Here is a 24,521-nt window from a genome sequence, read left to right on the forward strand (position 1 = left end):
GGTCCAACAGCAGCACCAAGTTGAGGTAGTGTGTCACTTCAGATCCTGCGTCTCCAGACACCGGATATGTCAACTGAGAAAAGAGGCAGAGCTAGCATAAAAGCAAAAGCATTTATTTGAAGTCTCAGAATTGCAATTCAGGAAACACAGATTCAGGCAGCAACCCAAGTAACGCCTCCCTTCCCCGCCAAAAAAGATTTAAAAGACAAAAGGGAATGCCTGTATATGCTGTATACAAAAATTTTTTATTGAAAAAAGAAATTAAAAAATGTTTTGATTGGCGTTGGTGGCAGAAAGCCAGTCTTGCCTGAATATAATTGGTCACTAAAACTATAAGTCTCTTACTGAAGGAAGTTGCAGGTGTTTGTGATAGGTCCTTGGAATATTTGCTGTTTGGCCTGGTTCATAAGTTCATGGTTCCACCAGGTGAGGACATGCATAAGGCCCATCTCCCTAATGGCCTCCTGGGTCCATTAAAAAATCCCTTGACATGAGTGGCCCCGTTTCATTTCATCTTACACAAGGGTTGCCTGTTTTTGTGCATCCACCTGATAGCATGTGAATATCCAAGCTTAAACACACACACACACACACACACACACACACACACACACCACACTTTCAAATACTCAAGGAACAAATGTATTCCATAGGAGTCTGTTGTTTTAACTGAGATATTCCAAAGCCATAGCATTCATAAAAGCTTGGGGCAGGAGTTTTAGTTTAGGAGTACTGATGAATGTTTCCCCAGGGACACTTTCTTGCAGGCTCACCGAAGTAGCTACTGATACAGTTAGCAATTGCCTCACCACGGGTTCCAGAGAGGTATCAATAATCAAGTATAAGGAATGAGAAGTGGGTGGGAAGAGAGCTCAGAGAAAGGGAGGGGAAACTGATGAATACCTATCTACTGTCAGATAGGGCTCCAAGAATTTTAAAGGTACTATCTTACTTAATTTTCTCCCAACTCCCTGGGAGATGGTTATTATTCTCTCTCATTTTACAGTGAAAAAACTGAACTGTAGAAAGGGTAAGTGACTTGCCCAAAGTGAAACAGCTAGAAAGTTTTGGAGGCGAGATTCAACGTAAGTCTGGTTTATATCATAGTCCCAGGCCCAACGACTTCCACCCTCTGGGAAGGACGGAGGGGAGCAGGGAACCAGGAGGGTGGAGATGGCTGAACTGCTAGTTGCTCTAAATGCTCTAGGAGGGGGTGGGAGGTGAAATCTGACTAACGTTATAACATCGAAAACACACCCAATAGGCGGAAACCACAGACGACAACCCTTCTCTGTCTCAGCACCTCTTCAGACATGTGAACTCCTTACCAGGCCACATTTTAAGTACTCACAGAGGCCCAGTCTAATACAGACACAGAGATGGTGAAGTTTTGTTGGAAGAGTAGACATTCTACTTTTATGTGCGCTGCCTTAGTCCATCCCCAGAATCCCTACTTTTGTGGCTAACTGGAAGTCAGTTTATGATCACTCAAGAACATAACTAGGTTTTGTTTTGTTTTTTTAAAGATTTATTTATTTTAGAGAGAGAGAGTGCAAGCAGGAGGAGGGGCAGAGGAGAGGGAGAGAGAGAATCTCAAGCCGACTCCGAGATGAGTGTGGAGCTGGATGCAGGGCTTGATTCCACGAGCCTGAGATCAGGACCTGAGCTGAAGTGAAGAGTCAGATGCCTAACTGACTAAGCCACCCAGGTGCTCCACTCAGATTTTTATAAATCGAAATCCACCCCCCCCCCCAAAAAAAAACAAAAACAAAAACTAGGTATGTTCTTCAGTTCTGGTGGTGTTATTGTCACAGTTTGGGCTGCTTCAACAGAATACCATAGACTGAGTGGCTTAAACAGTAAAGAGTTCTCACAGTTGCAGAGGTTTGCAGTCTAAGATCAAGGTGTCACCAATTCAGTTCCTGGTGAGGGCTCTCTTCCTGGCTGACTTCCTGCCCATCACAAGAAAGAAAGAGAAAGAGAGCGAGCGAGCTCTGAGCTTTTCCTCCCCCTCTTCTTTTTTTAAGCTTTTATTTACTTAAGTAATCTCTACACCAAACATGGAGCTTGAACTCACAACCCCGAGATCAGTAGTTGCAAGGTCCTCCACCTGAGCCTGCCAGGTGCCCCTCTTCCTCTTCTTTAAGGACCCTGATCTCATCCTGGAGGCCCCATCCTCATGACCTCACCTAATTACCTTAGAAGGCCCCACCTCCTAATATCATCACATTGGAGGTTAAGGTTTTAACATTTGCATTTTGAGGTGACACAAACATTCAGTCTACAATACTAACAATAACAAGTCCACACACACACAGCTTAGCAGCTGGCAAAGTGAATTCATATAAACCACCTCATTTGCACCTCATGATCCTTACCGGTGAGTTAGCTATTTTTATTTTCCTTGTTTTACAGATGAGGGAGCTGCGTGGAGAAGGATTCCGTGATTTCCCCAAGGTCACACACCTAGTAAGCGGGGCCGAGGTGGAGTGCAAATTCAGGTCTTCTCGTTCCAGATGCCGTGTTCTTTCAACTGCAGCGGAAATCAGGCCGTTCTGCCCCTGGTATGAACAACTGCAGTAACAAAGCAGAAACAAGAACTGGTGTTTACTTCGTGCTCTGCTGTGGCCCATCTCTTTGAAAACAGTATCGCCTCGGGTAGGTATTATGATTCTATTTTATGTCCCAGAAAAACTTAAAATCTATTTTATGTCCCAGAAAAACTTAAAATCATCAGGCCTAAGTTCAGATCACGCAGCTAGTCTATGACAGAACAAGTATTTGAACCAGGTCTGGCTGAACCTAGAGATTATGCTCTTAAACCCTCTGCTCTTTGAAATGCTCTTTGGAAAACAGTTTGTAAGATGAAAATACTCTGTTAGAGACATTTACTGAGATTTTAGTAGAAATAGATCTTTTGCCTTTTAAAAAGCGTTAGCGTCCTACAATGTACTCCATTGAAAGCCCTATTTTCTAGGCACTGCAGATGGAGGACAGATGTTTCTTTATGCTCTGAAAGGTCCACTCTATGTAGCCGACCATAATGAGATTGTATCTTGTTCTGAATGTTTCAGAAAAATGGCAATGGACAGATTATTCCAAACGAAAGCCAAATCAAAGGAGTTACTGCATAGATTTGATGAAAACAACAGGATGTTATTCAGTGGTTTGGGTGGGAACTTTTCATTTCAGAGTTCACTCTGAACCACACAGACGTTTTCAGATGTGTTCGACCCTAAAATTCAGCCTGAAGTCAGAGAATTGCGTGTATGTGCGATTGAGATTTCTGTGATGGGGTGGGGTGCCCGAGGTTTAGGGCATGCAATGCTGGACTTTATTTCACTATGATACAGAATTAGAGGTAGTAGAGTCAAGTGCTGAAGGAGCACCCAAGTTCAAGGGAGCGTTTCCAGATTTGGTTGAGTTTTTGCATAGCGTCTAAAATCAGATCTGAAATCAGATCTACTAAAGCAGATTGCTTTGCTTACTAGCTCTGTGTGTTTTGGTAAAACATTTAACTTCCTCGAGCCTTAGTTTTCTCATCTGTAGAATGGGTGTAAGATATTCATCCTTTAATTTCAGCATACGCATTGCACCTTCAAATACTGTACCCAATGTTCTACTTCCTTATGCTGTTTCTTTGCCCACAAGCCTTCAATGACTTTATCGTTTTCACAGTCTATCCACAAAAGTACCCACTAGTAGTTTCTGCAGTTAGGCATCCTGGCTAACCCACTGGCCCCATGACACAGTTTGCCGATGCCTGGCTTTCTGCCATTTACTTATTCTGCACCTGCAACATGCGACACACTGTACTTGTTGAAGGGGATTAAAAAAAAAAAAAAAAAGGAACAAGATTTGGTTTCTGTCATCAGTTTAGTGAGGAGGAAATCTATAAATAAACTCATTACATAGTTATTCAGAATAAAAGCACCTAACTACAATTTCGGAGAAGGAAAGTGGTAGGAGAAGGTGTTGGAGACAAAATGATATTTCATCTTCGTCTTGAAGAATAAATGTAGGCTTGACAGATACACAGATAGATGATGACAGGTAGATAGATGACAGATACTATTACATATTTCCATGGATGGAAGGAACTTCTGGTGGAGAGAACAGCGTGGGCAAAGACACATGGAAGTTGAAGAAAGGCCTGGCAAAGAGGACTGCCACGTAGTTCCATACGGTGGGCTTGCAGGAATGCATGTGGGAAGTCCAGCACTGCCCAGAGCATTTGGATTCTGGCCAAAAGAAAACCACTGGGGTCAGGTCACATTGCTGCTGTGTTAAATCCCACAGGGCCCCAAAGGTCAAGAACATTAACATTTGCAGTGAGTCACACGTAAACGACTGTGTTTGCGGAAGTCTCTCTCTCAGTGTACTGAGGCTGGGGACACCTTTCATACCGCCTGACAGTATGAAGTCAACACAGTTACATTTGTGCTGTCATTCTGGCCATGTGGCGCTGGATTTAATTTGTTCAAGCTTCTATCTGGTTACAGAGACAAGGCTTTTTCCTTTAAATCACACTGCCTGGTTGTGGGTGGGGGCAGCTAATGCTGTGACTATGGTACATGGTCCCAAAAGAGACTCCTACTGCCCTGTTCTCAGCAGCGCCCTGAGTGGTGATGGATAAATCCTGTTACCAATGGGCAACCCAACATACCATCCTCTTCACTGTGACTTGGCTACCCAATTGCCTCCAGGGACGTGTAGGTGCTGCCCAGGGCAAGGCCTGTTTTTTCAGCCATCTCTTGGCTATCCTTCCTCTTCATGTTAGGCCAGAGAAGAGAGGGAGGAAAGAAAGGGCCCATGTGCTCCTGATGTTTGAGGTTCTCCTTTTTCTGATCCAGGATACTTTTTTCATTTGGAAGAGAACATCCCATTCACATGTCAGCCAGTCAGATGGTCAGATACTTGTTGAGCATCTCAAAGCCGGGAGCCAAGACTTCTGGTAGCTACGGATGCTGTCCACACCAGTTTTACAATCTAGTCAGGAACACAGACATTTAACAAGTAAGTCACTGAGGTGATGGATACCTCAAAGTAGAGTGTCAGTTGCAATGAGAACACACGACAGGGGACCCTGAACATGGACCTGGTTGGGGAGGCGCTACACTGATGAAGTGACGTTTTACCTCAAGAACTGGATGAACAGGAGTTAGCTAGGCCAAGGGACCAAGGAAGAGCCTTCTAGGCAAAGAAGAATACATATGCAAGATCGAGGTGGGAAAGGGCTGGTTTTAAGAGAGTTTCTACCATATTTGGAGGAAAAGTCATCAGAGCTAACCCGAAGAGAGCACCTACTAGGGTCAGACAGGAGGCTCAGCATTTTAGATAATCTCATGGAATCCTCCTAGAGTCATGCTGCCATGAAGATGGGGCCCTGTTTCTCTTGTCCCCGTTGATCCCACTGAATCCTCAACACTTAGGGCAGCAGCTGTAGGAGTGGACACTTGATATTTGTAGACTAGAGTTCACATTTTATGGAAGAGGAAACTGAGGCTCAGAGATATAAATGTGACTGGTGGAGAGAGGACTCCAAGCCAGGGTGGAGCTCAGCGCCTTCCCGGTAGCCTGCTGCTTGGCCGCCTGTGTAGGACAATGATCTTGCTTTCTCTTCTTTGAGACACAAGGGAGCCCAAGCCCAGCCCTGGAACAGTCCTGAGCTGGGCACCAGGGCACAGAGGAGAGGTGCACAGCACACAGTTCCAGGACAGCCCACATAGGGCCGGTGAGGCCGACGGCCACACGATTTGGTGTGGGAGCTGGCAGCCGGTTGGAGCTGTACCCTAAATGCAGGGAGAAGCCGACATGTCCCAGCCCAACTAAGACCGGAGGTACGGCTCTCCCACTGAGCGTGTCTGCTGCTTGGACACTGAGGCCCAGAGCCCCATGGAACAGAAACCCGAGAACTGAAAACTTGGAGGTATCCATGGGCCCCAAGTCAGACTCTGGGCTCAGTGCCAGTGGTGATGGGTTAGCTCAGATTTCCGGCTTTGGGGCTAAAGCCCAAGAGGGTCAAGTACCTCACAGGACAGCTCTTCACCTGTGCAACCTCAGGACATTTGTCATTACTGGGAACTGTAGCCTGAGCGTGATGAAGGCCCTCCTGGTGCGGAGGCATGGCAGGGAGCGCTTTAAAATAATCCCAACCTCCTTCGTTTGCTATTATGCTTTAGGTCCTTTAGTGAATAAAAGTCTTATTCATATGCCATAAAAATGAGTCATTTCAAAAGCTCAAAAATAAATGTATGATGTACTCAAACTCTTAAGAAAATTAACATTAACCCTAATCAACAGTTCCTACTCACTGAGCATTCCATGTAGATCAGAACAGTAGAGTCGCAGGCACCCTAGGGAACACCTCAGTTCACCCTCTCATTAGGCTCAGTTAGGCCCGGCCCCTGAGCATGCTGATATATGCAGATCATGCTGGAAATGCCATCCTGAGGGCAGATGCTAAATTCCAGAAGTCACAGGGAGCCCACATCCTCTCCCCTGATGAGCCAGCCTCCAGCATCCTCAGCACCACCAGATTCCCCGAGTCACAGCTCACCCTGAGGGAGAAATGTGTTATTTTCCTACATATATTTCAGGCATGGGCCCAGCCAGGGTCTCCGCTGGTTATGCAGAGACAGCACCCAAGCCATCTGGCTCATTTCCATCCTTGCAAAAAAAATTCCCCATGGAGCTTCTTTTCTAAGCTGAAGGAATTAGACTTACCACCAGAAAAAAAAAAGGGGCTAATTTCTTTCATCTTCTAGAAGAATATAAAAACAACTAATGTGATTGCACCAAGTTGTCTGGTAAGTAAGCTTCCCTTCCTTAGCAGAGCTCAGTGGAGAGTGGAGGACAGGCACCATGTAAGCACTATAGTCCCACTGTGTGCACGGACTCCGGAGACAGCTGACCCGACATGCCACTTGCCTTGAAAGGCAGGCATTTTGAAGAAGCCAAAGGCAAATGCCAAGGGAATCAGTGCTTTAGGGAGTGGGTTCTTTGCTTGGGTTAAGGCTTTTTTCCATGTTCAGCTGTGCACTCAGCTAAAAGGCAAAGCCAGGGAGGGACACACCATCAGCTTGGGGTGAGAAACACAGCTTCTTATCTGGAGCATGGCATGAATTCAATAAGGACAGCATAACCCGCTCCTCCAAATGTCTAAATCAGCAGAACGAATTTAGCCTGCACCGTGATTGGTAGTCATTTTGCAAGTCTAAAATGTCTGCCAGCATTTCCGTATAATAAACCAGGACTCTCGGAGAGTCAAACTGCAATTCTGTTGTAAGACCCAAACTGACTGTGAGCCTCATCTGTACCTTGAAACAAAAACCAAAATGTCAACAACTCCTCTTAACGGGATGAGGGTCTTTATCCAACATCTCCCACAGGACTCAAAATTCACAGTGGCATGCCATTCTCCTAATGATTGCAAATGTGCTCAGGGTTTAGGTTAGGACATTTCAATAAAAACAGCATTTTTCAAAAATAACCACATTTAAAAATACATTCGCGCTTTGGATGAAGTTTTATATTTACGCTAAAGGGTGTTTGAAGCTGTGTCTGTGCATGTGCGTGTATGTATGTCAATCTTTTTCCAGATTATTCAGAGCCCGTACATCATAAAGGATAGAAAATCGTATTAGATGCCGAAATCCTCAGCTAGACTCACAACCCTTGCCATACGACCATGGCAGTGTGCACTATAGAACAAGTGGAGATTTAGTGCTACAGAGTCCCCAGTTCAAAACCTGGCTCCGCCCAAACCTAGGCAATCTCTTATAGAACCTAATAGGTCATTTAACTTGCCTGGACCTATTTCTTTTTCCATTTAAAGTGGAGATAATGCCTATCTTAGTATGTTCTAAGCATTAAGGATATTTATAAAGCCTATGGCAGATGCTCAATATGGTGACTATTGAAGATGTCTATTTTGGAGCCTAGTTTTCTTGTAGGTGAAATGGGGACAGGAACCTAAAGTGCTTAGCGCCCAGTAATGCACTGTGCACAGGGAGGGGTTGTTATCAAGATGCAAGACGCAGCTCAGATGAATGCAGCTTGTTAGCAGAGGCACAGGACTGGAGTTAGGGAGGTGGCCTGGGTGCTAATCTCAGCCCTTCCACTCTGGTTAAATACAGATTTTCAGTGCTTCTGAGGACCAGCCCACAGAGTGCAAAGAGTACTCAACGGAGGGGACAAACAGCTAGGTGCCAGCTCCCTCAGACAGTGGGTCTGTGATCTCAAACGAACCAGTTAGGTTTTCTTCAGAAAAGTCTATATGGTTCCTTCCAGCTGGAAAGTTCTAAAATTCTAGAATTACATTTGGGAATGAGGGAGCAAATGAAATGGACAGGAAGTGACTCATTGGCTCAGGAGAAAACAAGTAGGACAGACCTGGAGCAGGAGGAAGCAAGGGGCTTACAGTGAAGGGAAGAGAGCAGTGAGCTCTGAAAACCAGAGCCTCATCTGTGAGCCTTCAAACTCCACGGGGGGCCCAAGAGGACACAGTGCTGAGGTCAAGTGCTCATTACCTACAACTCTGTAGGAACAGGCTTTGCAGACCTGTAGGTGGAATAGGATTCCTCTTCTGAACAGTCATGAGACCTTGGAAAATGTTACCATTTTCAAGTCTGTCTTCCCATCTGTAAAATAGGAATAACACACCAAATAAGACCATTGGATGGATCGAGCTAGCACAGAATAAGAGCCTGCTATGTACGTGGCATGTGGCAGGTGCTAAATAACATTATTGCTCTGTTCCACTAGGCTATTTCCCCTTTGGCGTGGACATCAAGCTGAAGGAGCATGGACAAAATAATTAGATTTTTATCTTTTCTCAGTTTGAAATCATTAACGTGGTTCATGATGTATTGATGATGCCCAGGTATCACAAGCCTGGGAAGCTTTCCTCGAGCCGCTTGATGCAGACTGAGTCAATTCTCCTCCACTTGGCTGCTTCTTCAGGCTTTTCCTTTTCACAGAGCAATTGCCAGAGACTGGCTCCATCTGTTGTGAAAAGGGTGACAGGACTGTTTTTTCTCTTCTCCCCACAATGATCTAGGTGGTTTCCCTGGGAAGCACTATAGAGACACCAAGACAAGGGTGTGAATCCAAACCCGGTTCAGGCAAAGGCTAGAAGACGCCACTCACACAGGGGGCATTTGGTTCTCCTGGGGTCTAAACATTTGCCTCAGGTACTAATTTACACAGAACTAATACCAATGAACTAATTGGAATTAGGGGACCAGTTAAGTCAGGTTTCCTTTTTTTTTTTTTTTTTTTAATTTTATTTATGATAGTCACACACAGAGAGAGAGAGGCAGAGACATAGGCAGAGGGAGAAGCAGGCTCCATGCACCGGGAGCCCGATGTGGGATTCGATCCCGGGTCTCCAGGATCGCGCCCTGGGCCAAAGGCAGGCGCTAAACCGCTGCGCCACCCAGGGATCCCTTAAGTCAGGTTTCCATATGCAATTCTTTAGGTTACCGGCCTGAGGAATACAAATTGGTCTTACTCCCATTCTGTATATTGAAGTCTCTTATTTGGAATTTGAAATTATGGTAAGAAACCACCTTTCAGGAGGGGAGCATCTTGTTAAGCAAAAGACACTTATTCTGGTGAGCACAAGCTAAAATGTCGTTCTTAGTATGACTTAATATTCTCAAAGATGGCATTTAGTAATGGGTGAGGATATGTAAGCATGGAGTATGTAATTAGGAAAATGCTAAATAGCACAACCAGAGGAGGGGTAGAGGAAGAGGGAGGGAGAGAGATCCGGAAAGGGAGAGAGGGTGGGGGCTAGGAGAGTAAGGTGCTTCAGTACTTGCAAGGGGAAAAAGGAGAGGTGAACTCCAGCAGCTGCCAGGCCTGCTCAGGGGGCCTGGGAGGAGATTCTCACCCGAGGTGTCTGACAGAAATGCTATGAGCCTTGAGAACTCTCATTGGCCCTACAACCCCTGCCTCCAGCTGTCCCTTACTCTTGAGAGTCTTGTTTTGGGAGAAGGGAATAATTAGGGACACAAAAGTTTATGCTTTATAAATTTTTATAGATTTTATTTACTTATTTAAAAGAGAGAAAGAGAAGAGAGAGTGAGGGGAGGAGGAAAAGGAGAGGGACAAGCAGACTTCATGCTGAGCTTGGAGCCCAATCTCACAACCCTGAGATCATGACCTAAACTGAAATCAAGAGTTGGGTGCTCAACTGACTGAGCCACTCAAGGGCCCCCAAAGTTCATGACTTTTACTAATGGAAGACCAATTGCCTTATCTCTACCAAATGCATATTGAATAGATATTCAAAGCAGGTTTTTAAAAGGTGCCAAATTCTTACCTGCCCAGGGCCCCCACATACCTGGTCTGGTCCTGGTGTCGGGCTCTGCATGGGGCTTTCCAAGTGCATCTCATTTGAGATGGAGTCACTGGGATTAAGTGGGGGCCCTTGAATTGTCAAGAGCTTACCTTGGGGGGCTGCCTTTGATAAAGGCAAGGCGAGGAGAAACAGAATAAAAAGGGGAGGAAGTAGAAGCCAGTCAACTTCTATTTGACTTACTCTCAGCTCAGCAGCAGAGGGAGGCAGAGAGTAAAAAACGGTGTGTGGCAGGCCTTACTTGCACAAACAATAGACCTGTGTAAAAAGGCAAACAAAATTTAAGGTGTTTACTGTAAGAAATAATCTGAAAAGCTTCTGAGTAGCACACAGGCAGTCCTATAGAATCATTGGTATTTGGGAGGCAGGACTTATGATTCTAGTTAGTCCAGAGGATGAGGAGGCGACACAGGGTGAAGAGATTGTAATAAAAAAAACAAAAAACAAAAAACTTATGCGTTTTAGAAAATGAACTTTTTCTTTCTCATCTTTCTTTGGCATCAGATCTATCTTCTTTTGTGAACAGAGGGCTCGAGTTCAAGGTGTGCCTCTGTGCTTCTGGATAACCAGCTTTTCTGCAGAGCCCCGGGGGGGAGGGGAGGACAGAGGCTGCAGTATTGGAGAGGACCCCAGGAGAAGGGGAGCGTGTCCGCAACAGCAGGGGCACAGCCTCACCCCTCCCTCACCGCATGCTGGAAAGGCAGGTTGCAGCGTGGAAGGGAATGTGGCTTCTGCATGCCCGGTCACTGCCCTGGAGGCCCTGGCAGTCCCCGAATGGCTGCTGAGGTCTTACGTCAGACGCTGGCCTCCTTCCCTCAGCGGGTCTCCCAAAGCTTCGAGGTGGGCCCACGCCTTTCTTGAAGTACCGCATTTCCAGGGTAAAATCCGGCCATCTGGTGTCAGCAGCATCACTTTCCCTCACAATCTGCTTCAGTTTACATAGAGTTCTGTCCTCCAGCAGAGAGGAGTCTTTTATCAGCTTTCTAATGTGCCCCTGAAAGGGTAAGTTGGGGGGTTGGGGGGTGGGTATGAGCTTGAGAGGGAGACAGAGAAGAAAGTCTTGTCTCCAGAAGGAACTATCATATGCTTATTTCCCCCAATAATTCCATTTCCCCCCTTTACTAAAGCTTATTTAAAAAAAAAAAGATTTTATTTATTTATTCATGAGAGACAGAGAGAGAGAGAGGCAGAGACACAGGCAGAGGGAGAAGCAGGCTCCCCGCAGGGAGCCTGATGTGGGACTCAATCCCAGGACTCCAGGATCAGGCCCTGGGCCGAAAGCAGATGCTCAACCACTGAGCCACCCAAGGATCCCCTACTAAAGCTTCTTAAAATTTTGTCTTGCAGTTCTTTACTTCTTATTGATCTGGTCCATATTAGTGTTAGTGCTAAACTAACAGTGCATGGAGAAATGAGAGCCAAGAAGAGAGGGAGAACTGGGGTGCTTTGTGAGCATCAGTCCCCAAGGATGAGCACCACTGGAGAGACTGACCTATTTAGAAAGATCGTTGTCTAGGATCAATCCAGCTTTTTTGGGGGCTTGTTATTTTGTGATCATTGTAGCATATTTTGAAAACTACAACTCTTGTTATGAGATTCACACGTAAATCTAAAATTGATCATCTGGTGAATGATGTAACCATATAACAGCACAGGCACAAATCAGTACAGTCAACTTCTTCCAACATTTAATCTGTTTTTATTTGCCATTTGTTATAAAAATTGAATCTTTGTTTTACACAAAAGGTACTTTAAAACAGTAAAGGTTACCAAAAACCACTGAATCTCAGGCAAAGGGATTCACCACCAAAATGCAGATTTACATGGTAAACCTGAGGGCCAGAAATATTCAACTTACAAAAAAAATCTTATATTTTCTAATAATTCATTACCAGAAGCAAAACCCGGTTACGTACATGTTTCAAAATATGTGACAAAGATAATGCCAGCTCTCACCGTGAAGCTAACCAAAGAAAATGTCTCTACCCAAGATTGGCCCATTATTTCACACAGAGTGAAACATTTGAGGAGCTTTAAAAATATTTAAACATAAATATTTAGGTTTACATACAACACGCATATGCACAAACATATCCATTCTAATTCTATGCCCCTTTATATTTTTTAAATTGCACCATCTCTGTTAGAGATAATATAGAACATGCAGGAGGCATTCATAATTTTTTTTTCTCAGCAGTGGTGTATTATACAAATCAAATGCAAAACTTAAACATGAATTAAGTTCAACTGGAAGCTATCTCAACTCAGTACTTTAGCTAATATAGTCGGTGTTAACACTTTAGTGTTGATGAAATTGTTCATATTAAAATAAAAGTTGAGGAGAATGTTGTCCATTACCAAAGGTACTGAGCAGATAGTTCCCAGTGGATGTAAGAGTGATGGACCAGAAACAGGAAGAAACCAATTAAACAGGTCTGCAGGTTTTCACTGCTTTCACATTCAACTGAAGATAAGAAATAATTATATCCAGGACATTTTCCAACAGTCATGAGTTTATACCATTTCACGTATATAATGTCTTCATAATTCAAACGAGGATACAAAGTAGCTCCTCCCCCTCCCATCGGCCTTCCTCTTGTTTCCAGAAAGAAATGAACACAGATTTTGATGCGATATACAGTTCCTGGAAACAAAGTGGACTTACAGTTATATTCTCATGCTTTTGGTAGGGATGAGAAATCATGGAATCAATCAGCTCTAAATACTGCAGGGATGGGTAAAATGGAACTACTCAATTAGGCCTCATTAAAGGCCCTGGCTTCCCCCCAAATAAATACATGCTCAAGTATCAGTGCGAGTTCTTTAGCACAAATCTATTCTGTTATATACAAGCGCTGACCAACTTTAAGGAGGTGAGTGAGTAGAGAGGGGAAGCAACATACCTATGCAGTTAGGATGATGCTAAGAGAATGTGAAGATGGAAGGAGCGTTTTATTGAAAACACAAGGAAATAAAGCTATAAACCCACAGAATAACTGTTTGATTATTTTAATGGTTTCTGAACCCATCATTATGCAATATTCTACTTAAACATACAAAATTTGAATCATGAAACACAGGAAGAACAGAAACAAATATTGTCACTCTCAAACAATAATATTATGCAAATAACTCACTGCAGCTTACCACAGCACAGTAGTAAGCTTACCACACAAACTGAAGCCACGCCACAGCGCTGAGAGCCTACGGATCTCTATTTACCCTGTTTAACACAAACATTTGTTAAGTGATAGTGAAGTATGGTGACATCCAGGGAGAAAAATTAAGACTGAGGATGAAGAATGAAAACACAGTATCTGTGTGCCACACAGATGTATCCTAATGTAGGTTAGGGAGAGAACACCATACCTCACCAGCAGTGCTCAGAACTGCCTATGGTGTGCGTGTCTCTATGTGTGCACAAGCTCATCTGTGTGTGTCTGTGTGCGTATGCAAATAAAACGAACCTATGCCATTGCTGGCATAAGTCATCAACTTTGTTCTGAACAACATCCCCATCTATTTTTTTTTTTTTTTGAAAATGAACTATGCATTCTTGGAAATCATATGCCAACTGAAGTGTCATAATTGAATAAACTTCATTTTCCTCATTGAAAATCCTCTTAAATGGATATGAACACTTGCAAAATGAAGATCTGCTCCAACAATGCAATAAAGGTGGCATCAAACACCACATTTTCAAATGTCAAGTGGTGGTCTCAGAGTTCATTGCATCGAGGCTATGTTATTTCAAAAGCTACCTAAACACTGGTGTGTAAGATTGAAATAAAACAGAAATCTAAAGACTATGGCATCAAGGAACAAGATTTGTACCAGTAACTATACCCTAGTGTTTGGAAAGCAGCTTACAATATTCGTTATTGATCCTGATGGTAAGTAATATGCTTCCAGAAATTGAGAGAAGCGATAAGGAAGATTTAGTTAATGACTTTTGCGGGTGAACACAACCAGTGTGCCTAGCCGTGGAGAAGTTCTAGTTTGTGAGAATGGTAGCAAATCTGAAATCTGTTTTGAAAACTCTTCTTAAGGAGGGGGGTGGAGTTTTTCAGAGAAACGATGGCTAATTATATGGCCACAAACATTTAAATACCTCTCCATGCATTGTATTCCATATTCCAAAAACTTAAGATAAATCCTATCCAACACTGCAATCAGTACACATGACAATTTTATTGTGAAACATTAAAATGGCCATTAACTTACATTAAAAAAATGGAAATAACAAAAACCCTAGATATAGTCAGAATGTGTTTTCTAAAGTCCTAGAAGAAAGTTTCATCAGTTATGCCTGGGTCCCTGAGAACTTGAATGTTCTGACTAAAGGCAAGTTTTGGTAAAAATTAACATTTTTACACTGTTCTTTCTCCTTCAGAATAAAAATAATGTTTTAGGCAGCTTTTGGTGTTTACAGTTTTATAGCTCATATTATTCAATTTACATTTGACACAAGCAATTACTTTCTCTGAGTGTCAGTTCAGGGGTGTGTGGTAGGTGAGGGGAGCTACATTTTGCTATCATTTAAAGACTCACTTTCATCTTTCTGGGAGGGGCAGAGCAAGAAACAACATATCACACATCATAATTCCATGCTTACAGTATTCACCCATAATGTTTTCCAGTTTTGTCTAGATGCAGTTAATAGGTTACTTCATAGTTAACATCCAAAATGAGACAGGCATCATAATGCCTAGACCCATTAGAGAAAAACATGGTAAGAATGTACATTTCCGCAAAATGAGTCCATTGATTTTATTCATTTTACAATATGCATGATAATAGAAGGCTAAACACAAAGCTCTTTATTAAAAAAAGAGAGAGAGAGAGAGAGCAAAATGTATTCCAGGGAAGTTAGACAAAGGCATGAGATGAATTTCAGTTAAATGGATATACTTTTTTGTGAGCTTTGAGAATTCTTAAATACTGAATCGAGGTGGAATGTTTTACATTATAATCATATCTAGAGATCATGCAGATTTTGAAGAAAAGTATTTTGCTGTAAGCCTTAATTTCTCCAAGTGTTTTTGAAATCAACTTTAAGGATTCAAATCTGTACCTCTCCCCTCCATCACAGTTTTTGAAGTAATTAATTGTACCCGTACAATAGCACAGCAACTAGGGAAGAGAGAGGTAGATGATGTGGCCATCCTCTTATAAGGAAACCCCCCAAATATTTTAGGGCAGAAACACAAGGCTTTTGTTATCCAAAAGTAATTAGTTGCAGAGTAGAAAAACATTCTGGAGCAGGATGCACACAAATATGCGACTCGAGAGCAGCCCAAACCAAGTATATTAACAGTGAATTCTTAAAGAAATGCAGGTGTTCTCTGTACCTTACAAAAATTATTTTCACAGATTTTGAATCCAAGATTATGCCATAGAAAGTATATGTTTTACATTTAATAGAAAAATTATTAGTAAATAAAAAAGGCTCTGCTGATACGTCTGAATTAATTTTAGGAAATAGTAATTTTCAGGATGCCCCGAGGGTGACCTGTCCTAAGTACCCTGTCCTTTTCTATGGAAGGGCCAAAGGCAGGCACTTTTCTCAGGGTTCACCCTCGTTTGGGGGCTTTTGTTAGGATTGGCCATTGTTAAGAGAAAACAAGGTGAAGGAAGACTCGAGTGGGCTGGGACAGGAAATAAAATCAAGCCAAGAAGGAATTCTGCGAAGCACAATGTACACCCTGCCTAAAAATATTTAAGACCATAGATCAAAGACAGTGTTGAGTATACATCAAGGACATATTGATGAATTTATGGTCTAGGTGATAAATATCAAAACAGGAAGAAGCCAGTTAAAACAAGTGTGCAAATAAGTAAGTACTAGGGACTGGGGGGAAGGACATGAAAGGATATCGCATCTTCAAGGTAAAAACCTCAAGGCGGAGATTCAGTAATTTCATGTCCCCCATGCCACCCTCGAAGAGTACGTCTCACATCTTAATAAGTTAAAGATCAGTTATTCACAAAACTTTAGTTCAGTGTTAACACTTTTTTACCTGTTTAATTTAGGGCTAGACACTTGAGTTGCTTTCGAGACATTGGGTTATAGTCAAGTCATAATTATTACCCATTTTTCATCTTTATAACTTAGGAAACTTTAGTTCTCATTTAAAGCCCAGGAGGCACACTTTTAAAAATTCTTTTCTCTCTGGATCAACATTTATCTAAGCACGTCTGCAAACGTTCTGTCACAGGGAGAGGAAGAGTGTTGAGCAAGTTCTCCTCTACAATCAGACAGCTCCGCTTTAGGGACGGACAGCCTTCCAGTTCAGGAGGAAGTGTTTCCAGGTAATTACCAATGAGCTCCAGATGAGTAAGGTTCGACAGCTCACCCACGTGAGGGGATAAACTCATCAGGCTATTTTTCCCCAAAAGTAAACACTGCAGCTTTTTGCACTGAAACAGCCCATCTGGTAGCATCTCAATCTGGAAAGGGGAAAAGAAAGCAGCCAGTAAAACTGGTGTTCTATGGCCTACGACAACGCATTTACTTATTTATACCCCTACCTTTTCCCACAGACACTTCTGATCATTTACAGGAATACGGAGAATAATGATGATAAATGTGAAGGGGATGGAAAAGAAAAAGGAAACCTAAGAATGTCCTGACTTGACCTGGGTACTAATGCCCCCAAGCACCCCTAAACTCTTGTTGTATAAGTGGGTGGGTAAAAGATTTGATTCAGGGCATTCCAACAAGCAATTCTCAAACACAACCTAATTAGTCACCTACTCATTGCCTCTAGGATAAAAAGCAACAACAACAGTATTTTAGGAAAATCGTAATTATTCTTGAGGCTGAGGATCAGAAGTAAATTGTTCTCAAGAGTCCTCATAAAGAGTTACTGTGTAGTGTAATGAGCAATATCCTCAAAAACATTGTGAGTACAGACACAAGGCTATTTCTAAGGGTTTCTTTTCATTCTATGAAAAGAAAAAATTCGACAGAAGCACAGACAAGAAGATATGATCATATAGACGCACACATTTCATTTCCCTCTACATAGGCACTTCTGTGAGTATTTACCCTTCTTCCTGCCCTCTGGCAGTTTCAATTAAATCATGTATCACAGAGAAATAATTTAAAATATGATAAATAGCCTGAAATTAGGTCAACTCCTCCAGCTGCTCAAAGGAGCTGCTCCCCCATGTGGTCGGTCCGTTGCACGTGAATTTCTAAGCGAGCCACAGGGCATCTGTGAAAGTTGATTGGAAAAGACATCCACGGAAGAGCTGAGAGCTAGCATCCTCAACTCTTGTCATGCCACTGAGAGGGGAGTTTGCACCGGGTGGTGCTGGACAGCATGCAGGCCGATCTATAATGCGGCACAGAGGGTATCTTTGCAACTGTGAAATAGTGCAGGCTTCTTGGTTCAGGATGGGGCTTTGTTAGACACAGGGATGAAAGGGGCACTCAAGAGCTCAGCCTGCACCTCTGATGGGCTAACACAGTCCCACTGAGCCAGCTCTCTGCTGGAATTTCCAGGCCATCCAGAACTATTCCTCAAAAAGATAGACATTCTCTATACAAACTAAAAAAATAGTCAAACTGCATTCAGGAGTGCTCATTATATTTGAAATTCCTCTCTCCATAGTCCATACATACACTCGGTATGGCTATCCTTGGAAATAAATCGAATGATCACCATTGCTAAGTATGGCATTCAAAAAAGCTCCTCCTTGTACACCAAAATACTAGGTAGGAGCAAAGGAAAAGTACTGACCCTTCTATTTCGTTCCCTTCTTGAATGCAGATACAAAACCATAACTATGTAGATTTCGATATGGAGCTATGGCAGAGAGATAAGAGACAGAAGAAATGTAACCCCTTTCTCATGCAACCTCTTCTGGTCATACGCCTGCAGCTCAGAAGTACGGCCAGTGACGTACAAGTAGAGTAAATAATCCATCCTGTGCAACCCAAGCTCAACCCTGAGAGTGCCTATTAGTGTCTAAGCAATGACTCGGGGAGGCCAGTTGAGAAAAAGAGGGTAGGCTTGGCTCATCTTGATTCAGTAAATGCAGACAGACAGCCTCCTTTCGTGCCAGGCTCCCAGCTAGGTGTTGGGGATAAAGTGCTGATAGACAGATGGGTCTTCGAGAACCATGGTCTAATGCAGGGTTTCTCGACCTTGGCACTGTGAAATTTTGGGTGAGATCATTCCTTTTGTGGGGGGCCCTGTGTATCGTAGACTGTTTAGCAGCATCCCTGGCCTCTGCCTTCTAGATGCCAGTGCTATGCCTCTTCTCAGCTGTGATAATCAAAAATGTCTCCAGACAAATGTCTCTTGGGGGGCAAAAGTGCCCCCGTTTGAGCGGCACTGGTGCACTGAGAAATACTAAACAATTAAATCAATAATTAGTCTGTCATGGGCGCTGGGAAGGAGGGACAGTAGCAGGGACTGTAGCAGGGACTGCTCCATCTCCTTACTTCAGAAAGCCTCCAGATGCCCAGCAAGGACCTTGCTTAATTGGACTCCTTTCCAACTGGGTGAAAACCCTGAAGCCCTTGCCATCACTTTCCTGTCTATCAACACTACCATGTGTTCACCAATCTTCTTTCAAATTTCCAAAGTTAAAAAAAAAAAAAAATTTCCAAAGTTGGGATTTTAGCAACTTCTCGGCCCCCTAAGACAGGAGAGGGGTTTCATGAGGCAAGGGGAGCAAGCCCCCAGGGTCCCTCAGCTGTGCTGCTGTCATGAAAGTGAGTCAAGGGCTGTGCTCAGCAGTTCTACTTCCTGAGTGCCAAGTGTCCATCTCAGGGACTTTCTTTCAGAGTCAGCACCCAGCTGAGGCACAAAACCTTTCTTCACCTGCCTGAATTCAATTATGTTAAAGAAGGCTGGGCAACTGTGGTAGGGACGCAAGACTTTCCTTCAATTCAGCATTTCTATTCTGAAAAATCTACTTAAACCCTTAAAAATAGTTTACCCTGAAGCTGTATTACAAGAACATCAAAAACATTTTGCCCAGGCTGATACATTTAATAAAATTTTAGATAGCATTTATTTATTCTGAATTCATTTAACATGCTCTTTCTTAGACAATATGATATACACCCCCAAAAAGGAAAAAATGACCCTAATGGACTACTGATTTATTTTTAAAAAATCAAAAGAAATGTTTGCAGACTATCAAGGGTTGATACACTTCATATGCAGAATGATTTTATAGAATAAATTATAAGTTATACATACAAGCTATCAAACTGAAAAAGAGAGAGAAACTAATGCTACATCCTAGAATTCTCTGACAACAAAATATCTTGAACAAATTGTAGTAAAGCCCCCAGAACATCTAAGGAAGGATGGTCCTCTTCCTATATGTATTGCTGACATCTGATAATGAAATACTCCCCTGTTTCCAGAGGCTGAGACCTTGCTTCAGAATCTGTCTCAATGTCAGATTTCCCTTTTTTCCTAGCTGTTGAACACATCATCTCAGTACATGCTAAGCAAATCCATAAAAGCCATTCATTTCAGGAAACAAAAATGAGTATTTCCATTTCTAAGTAGTGATGTCAAAAATAAGCTCCGTCACATAAATGATCTTTAGAAGTAATTTCTACTTCCAGCTAGAAGTCTTTGAGTCAATAAAAGAAACACATTAAATGCACAAATGTAGAAGCTGGAAGACCTAGGTATAAATTGGAGTGGTTTTTAAGATTTGAGTGAAACTATTAAGTCCTCCCCCTTTCCTATGCCTCTCCATCACATTCGATACCATCATAATTGAATTACACTTTGGTACTGGCATAGAGATGCTTCCTCCTCCTCTCCCGTCTCCCACGTCCATCCACACACACCACTGCTTCCCGCGTAACAGCATTTGCCTCGACACATCTGAGATGCAGTAGAGGGAGTGCCAGAGTGGGTGTCGGAATACTTGGGTTCCATCCCAGATTCATGCTAGGAAGCTTCACACTTCAGGCAAATCACTCTGAGCATCAGTGTCAGTATCAGTATGAAGGCAGTTACTAGAGCAGAGGTTGGAAAAGTTTTTCTCTAAATGTGTAGGATAGTACATATTTTAGGCTTTGTGGGTTAAGAAGTAAAACTGGAAATATTATGTAGGTACTTATACAATTAAGAGAGAAAAAATTTCCTACATTTTTAAATGAGGAAATTCAAAATATAATAATGGTTGAGTATATAATATTTTTTATAATATAGGCTCATGAATGAGAACAATGGAATTTAGTCATGGATCCTGAGATTTGAATTTCATAGAGTTTTCATGTGAGACAGAGTGTTATTTAAACATTTTTTTCCTTAATCATTAAAAAATTTAGAAGATCATTCTTAGGTCGGGGCAGTATAAAAATTTTAAAAACATTCTTAGCTCAGGCCCTGGGTGGGATCAGGCTGCAGTTTGCTGACTTGATTGCCCGTGGTGTTCCTTTCAGATGTAAATCTTTAGATCTTGTTTTGAATTTATAGTCCTACTTCAAAATCATAACTGATTAAATTTTTTAAAGGGGTTTTATTTCTTGATTGTAATCTCCCAACCCTTCTAAATGGGTTACAATTACAGCGTCCTTTGAAGGTACCTGTTCATGTTAAGTATCCCTTTCAAGCTCAAGTCTGACCCCAGCTACTGTCCAGTGAACTCAAATCTGAACTTGACTGGCAGTCTTCAAGGCATTCTCCATTCCGACCCACCTTCTAAATGCTCTCATCTCTTATTACATCTGGGTATGCTTGTTGCAATCCTCTGCACATGATCTCTATCCTTCTACATTTCCAAAACCCCCAGAGTCTTAGGAACACTCCTCTCAAGAGTTACTATAAAAAAAAAGAACATTTTGGGTGCCTGGCTGGCTCAGTCAGTAGAGCATATGACTCCTGATCTTGGGGTTGTACGTTTGGGCCCCACATTGGGTGTAGAGATTACTTAAAAATATAATCTTAAAAAAAAAAAAAAAAGAACAGCTTGCTCAAATCTATTTGGCAAACATTGCATATCATATCCCCCTCTTGGAGAAGCACAATGCATATTCAAATACTAAAGGCTCTAAGGAATCCTGCAGCAAAAACTATGATAAAAATAAATGTTTAGGGGGGCACCTGGGTGGCTCAGTGGTTGAGCATCTGCCTTTGGCTCAGGTGGTGATCCCGGGGTCCTGGGATCAAATACTGCATCAGGCTCCGGAGAGGGAGCCTGCTTCTCCCTCTGCCTATGTCTCTGCCTCTCTCTGTCATGAATAAATAAATAATCTTTAAAAAACATTAAAAAATAAATGTTTAGTGTTTTGTGTGATAACATCTATTACTACCCTGTGGAAGAAACTCTAGAGTGCCCTCTCTGTGAATGTCTGTCATTTGGGGGATGCCCACTATCTTCAATGTTTGGAGAATTTCCTCCCTTATCTTGGTGGTGGGACTCTTGGTGGGAAGCAGAGTCCACTTCCCATTGGAGGAACTGACAACATCAGATTCCAGGCTTCCCAGATCCCCTTACAGCTTGAATGTGGGGTGGGTGCTCATAAGCTCTGCCAATCAGGTGCTCAGACTTGGACTTTAAATTGGGGCTAGTGTCATAAAGCAGCAGAAACCATGAAGAACTTATTTTATAGGAGGGCAAGGGCTGCAGTAGCAGGAGTATCCAATTTTCAGGGGAAGCTCTGTGCCCCTGATGGTCAGTGGCAGGATACCCTCACCATTTTGTTTTTTGTGCTATGACTTTCACCTTTTGGTTATCTAACTTTACATTTGTTTTCTAAGCTTGATTCTGCAGGCTTTTCCGTGATAATGAGACACAACATCCTGTCAATGAATGTCTCTTCTCCTTAACCACAGAGAGCGTTCATTGCATCCATCCATGAACCTAGTATACTGCCCAACTCTTTAGAAGAGTATTTTAAAAGCTCTCCTTTCAAACTGGAGGGTATTATGCTGAGTGAAATAAGTCAATCGGAGAAGGACAAACATATGATCTCATTCATTTGGGGAATATAAAAAATAGTGAAAGGGAATAAAGGGGAAAGGAGAAAAAATGAGTGGGAAGTATCAGAAAGGGAGACAGAACATGAAAGACTCCTAACTCTGGGTAACGAACTAGGGGTGGTGGAAGGGGAGGTGGGCAGGGGGTGGGGGTGACTGGGTGACAGGCACTGAGGTGGGCACTTGACAGGATGAGCACTGGGTGTTATTCTATATGTTGGCAAACTGAACACCAATAAAAAACAAATTTATAAAAAAAATATAAAATAATAAAAAAATAAAAGCTCTCCTCTTTCAGGAACCCTTACCATGTTTTATTCAAAATGGATGAATCAACTCACATTTTTGAGTATATGCATATCTAAATATTTACACATCCAATTTCATGTTTTATTTTCTAATTAAAAAAATATTTTGGTCTATCTCATAGAATCTTAAGAATCTCAAAGTTAGAAGGAACCCTGAAACTGAAACTTGAATCCTTGATTCCCTTTAACAACACTTCTACCAAGTGGTTGACAATCTATATCTGGACAGTTTAATTAATAAGAAATCACTTCCCCCTTCTCAAAGATTTAATTTTGGGGCAGCTTTTTGGGAAATATGGGAAATCTTTCCCTTGCTTGTCCTCGTTCTAAGATTCATGGTTACCTGCAAGAAGATTAAGTCTTCCAAATATTTAAAGACCAACTATTCTTTTTTCTTCCTTTCCCAATACTTCCCATCTTTAGGTTAACTATTCCACCGGAGAACTTTTCATCTCTCTGGCTGCTGTCTTCTGAGTGAGTTCCACTTTCTCCATATCCTGATTAAATAAGTCTCCACAGTTCTGAGGAGAGTGTTCTTCACCCATTCAAAGGTCCTTGTTATGGCTCTGGGATGCTTGGCAACTGCTGGTTATCAGACTTCTGAGACAACTCAGGCTAAGATATCATTCTACTTTGGCCATAAACTGCCTTCAGAAGAGGACTTTTCATGTGTGCCAAGTATCCTCCCTTACTCAAGATAAACTGTGTCTGATACTTACACCTAGTTTTTCTTTTAGACACAGTCAAGATGTCAATAAGCTTAGTGTCAAAAGTACAAATGGTCTTAAGGTTTTATTAAATCAAACCAGAAAACCACATTAACTTATTAATTAACATACATTTAAATAATTCATGGCCAGCTAATTATTTAATCAGCTGCAACTTTCAAAAATTCATATAGTGACATAACCAAATAATAACTTAGTGGAACCAATGCCTTTCAATATAATTCTTTATACTTTTTATTACTGACTTAACAATGGGAAAATATAACCTAAATATTAGTATTAATCAACTGCATAAATAAACAACACTAATGAAAAATCTCTAGACCTATAGTTTTCGAAGTATGGTCATCACAGCACCAGCATAATTTTTACCTGGGATTTTTTAGAACTGCTAACTCTTGGATCCTACACCAGACTGACTAAATCGAAGACCCTGGGAGTGGGGTCCAGCAATCTGTGCTTTAACAACCCCTTTGGGTAATTCTTATGAACGCTGCTAATCTAACTCAACCCTCAAGGAGTTTTACAGCCTCATAATTCTTTAAAACCCAAAGATTTTGCATTTATCTTAGAATGGGTTCTAGCCTTTTAATATGTGAGTCAGGTCTTAGGGTTCAAAAAATCAGCACGAATTTTGCTCTCATTCCCCAACTTTCTGGTGTTTTCCCAACAATTCATGGTTTTTGAAAATAATGTCTGGTGATTAATATGTTCATTAGCCAACACCATGTTCATAGTCACATTTAGAATGAAATTTGAATTACAAAAAGTCTAGGAGATAATACATTTTGGGGGGCAGGGTAGAAGAAAACAGCCTTCATTTTCTACTACAGAAAGATCACTTCCATTTTTTGGCAGACTTGATTTCTGAAAGATTTTTTTTCTTCTTCTCATATGGACATTACCATCACTCTCTTGTCCTTTTGGCTAGCTTGATATTTTTTTTTTCTTTTCCCTCCTGCTTCACATTTTAACCTAGGAAACTACTCATTTGTTTTTTTTTTCTTGTTTCAGTGAAGTCAAGTTTTCCTTAACTTGGCTTTACTGTTGCAAATTATGGTTCATTTTTAAAGTATGGATGCTGGAAAAAGCTTCTAAGAAGCCCTAGTGTTGCATTATAGAACCAGGCCTTTCATTTTGAATCGTCTTTCTA

The 24,521-nt window shown here is 42.0% G+C and overlaps 1 protein-coding gene and 1 long non-coding RNA gene across 16 annotated transcripts in view; one reads left to right on the forward strand and one right to left on the reverse strand.

Moving 5' to 3' along the window:
* Positions 1-1,780: 1,780 nt before the first annotated feature.
* LRRC8B (leucine rich repeat containing 8 VRAC subunit B) overlaps positions 1,781-24,521 on the reverse strand; it is a 79,412-nt gene continuing 56,671 nt past the window's right edge. For 3 of the 15 annotated variants that reach the window (XR_007411519.1, XR_007411514.1, XR_007411512.1), the window contains 6 exons: positions 11,053-11,360; positions 10,550-10,624; positions 8,532-8,642; positions 6,315-6,560; positions 4,667-4,989; positions 2,443-2,574 (listed from right to left, as the gene is read on the reverse strand). Coding sequence is in view for 3 of the 15 variants with exons in the window: in XM_049111713.1 (XP_048967670.1) it covers positions 10,552-10,624; positions 11,053-11,360 (381 nt within the window). In the remaining 12 variants the exon portion in view is untranslated. Of the gene's footprint in view, positions 1,953-2,378; positions 2,575-3,974; positions 4,242-4,666; positions 4,990-6,314; positions 6,561-8,526; positions 8,643-10,549; positions 10,625-11,052; positions 11,361-12,042; positions 16,817-24,521 lie in introns of those variants that run through there. The other 12 variants (XR_007411513.1, XR_007411518.1, XR_007411516.1 and 9 more) reach the window with 12 other exon arrangements.
* Positions 2,061-24,521, forward strand: part of LOC112640912 (uncharacterized) — a 46,501-nt gene continuing 24,040 nt past the window's right edge. Inside the window, exons 1-4 of the long non-coding RNA XR_007411524.1 lie at positions 2,061-2,380; positions 2,517-2,658; positions 16,585-16,678; positions 23,064-23,114. This is a non-coding gene — a long non-coding RNA (uncharacterized LOC112640912). The remainder of the gene's footprint in view (positions 2,381-2,516; positions 2,659-16,584; positions 16,679-23,063; positions 23,115-24,521) is intronic.

This window comes from Canis lupus, chromosome 6, assembly GCF_003254725.2.
Source record: "Canis lupus dingo isolate Sandy chromosome 6, ASM325472v2, whole genome shotgun sequence".
Classification (NCBI taxonomy): Eukaryota; Metazoa; Chordata; class Mammalia; order Carnivora; family Canidae; genus Canis; species Canis lupus.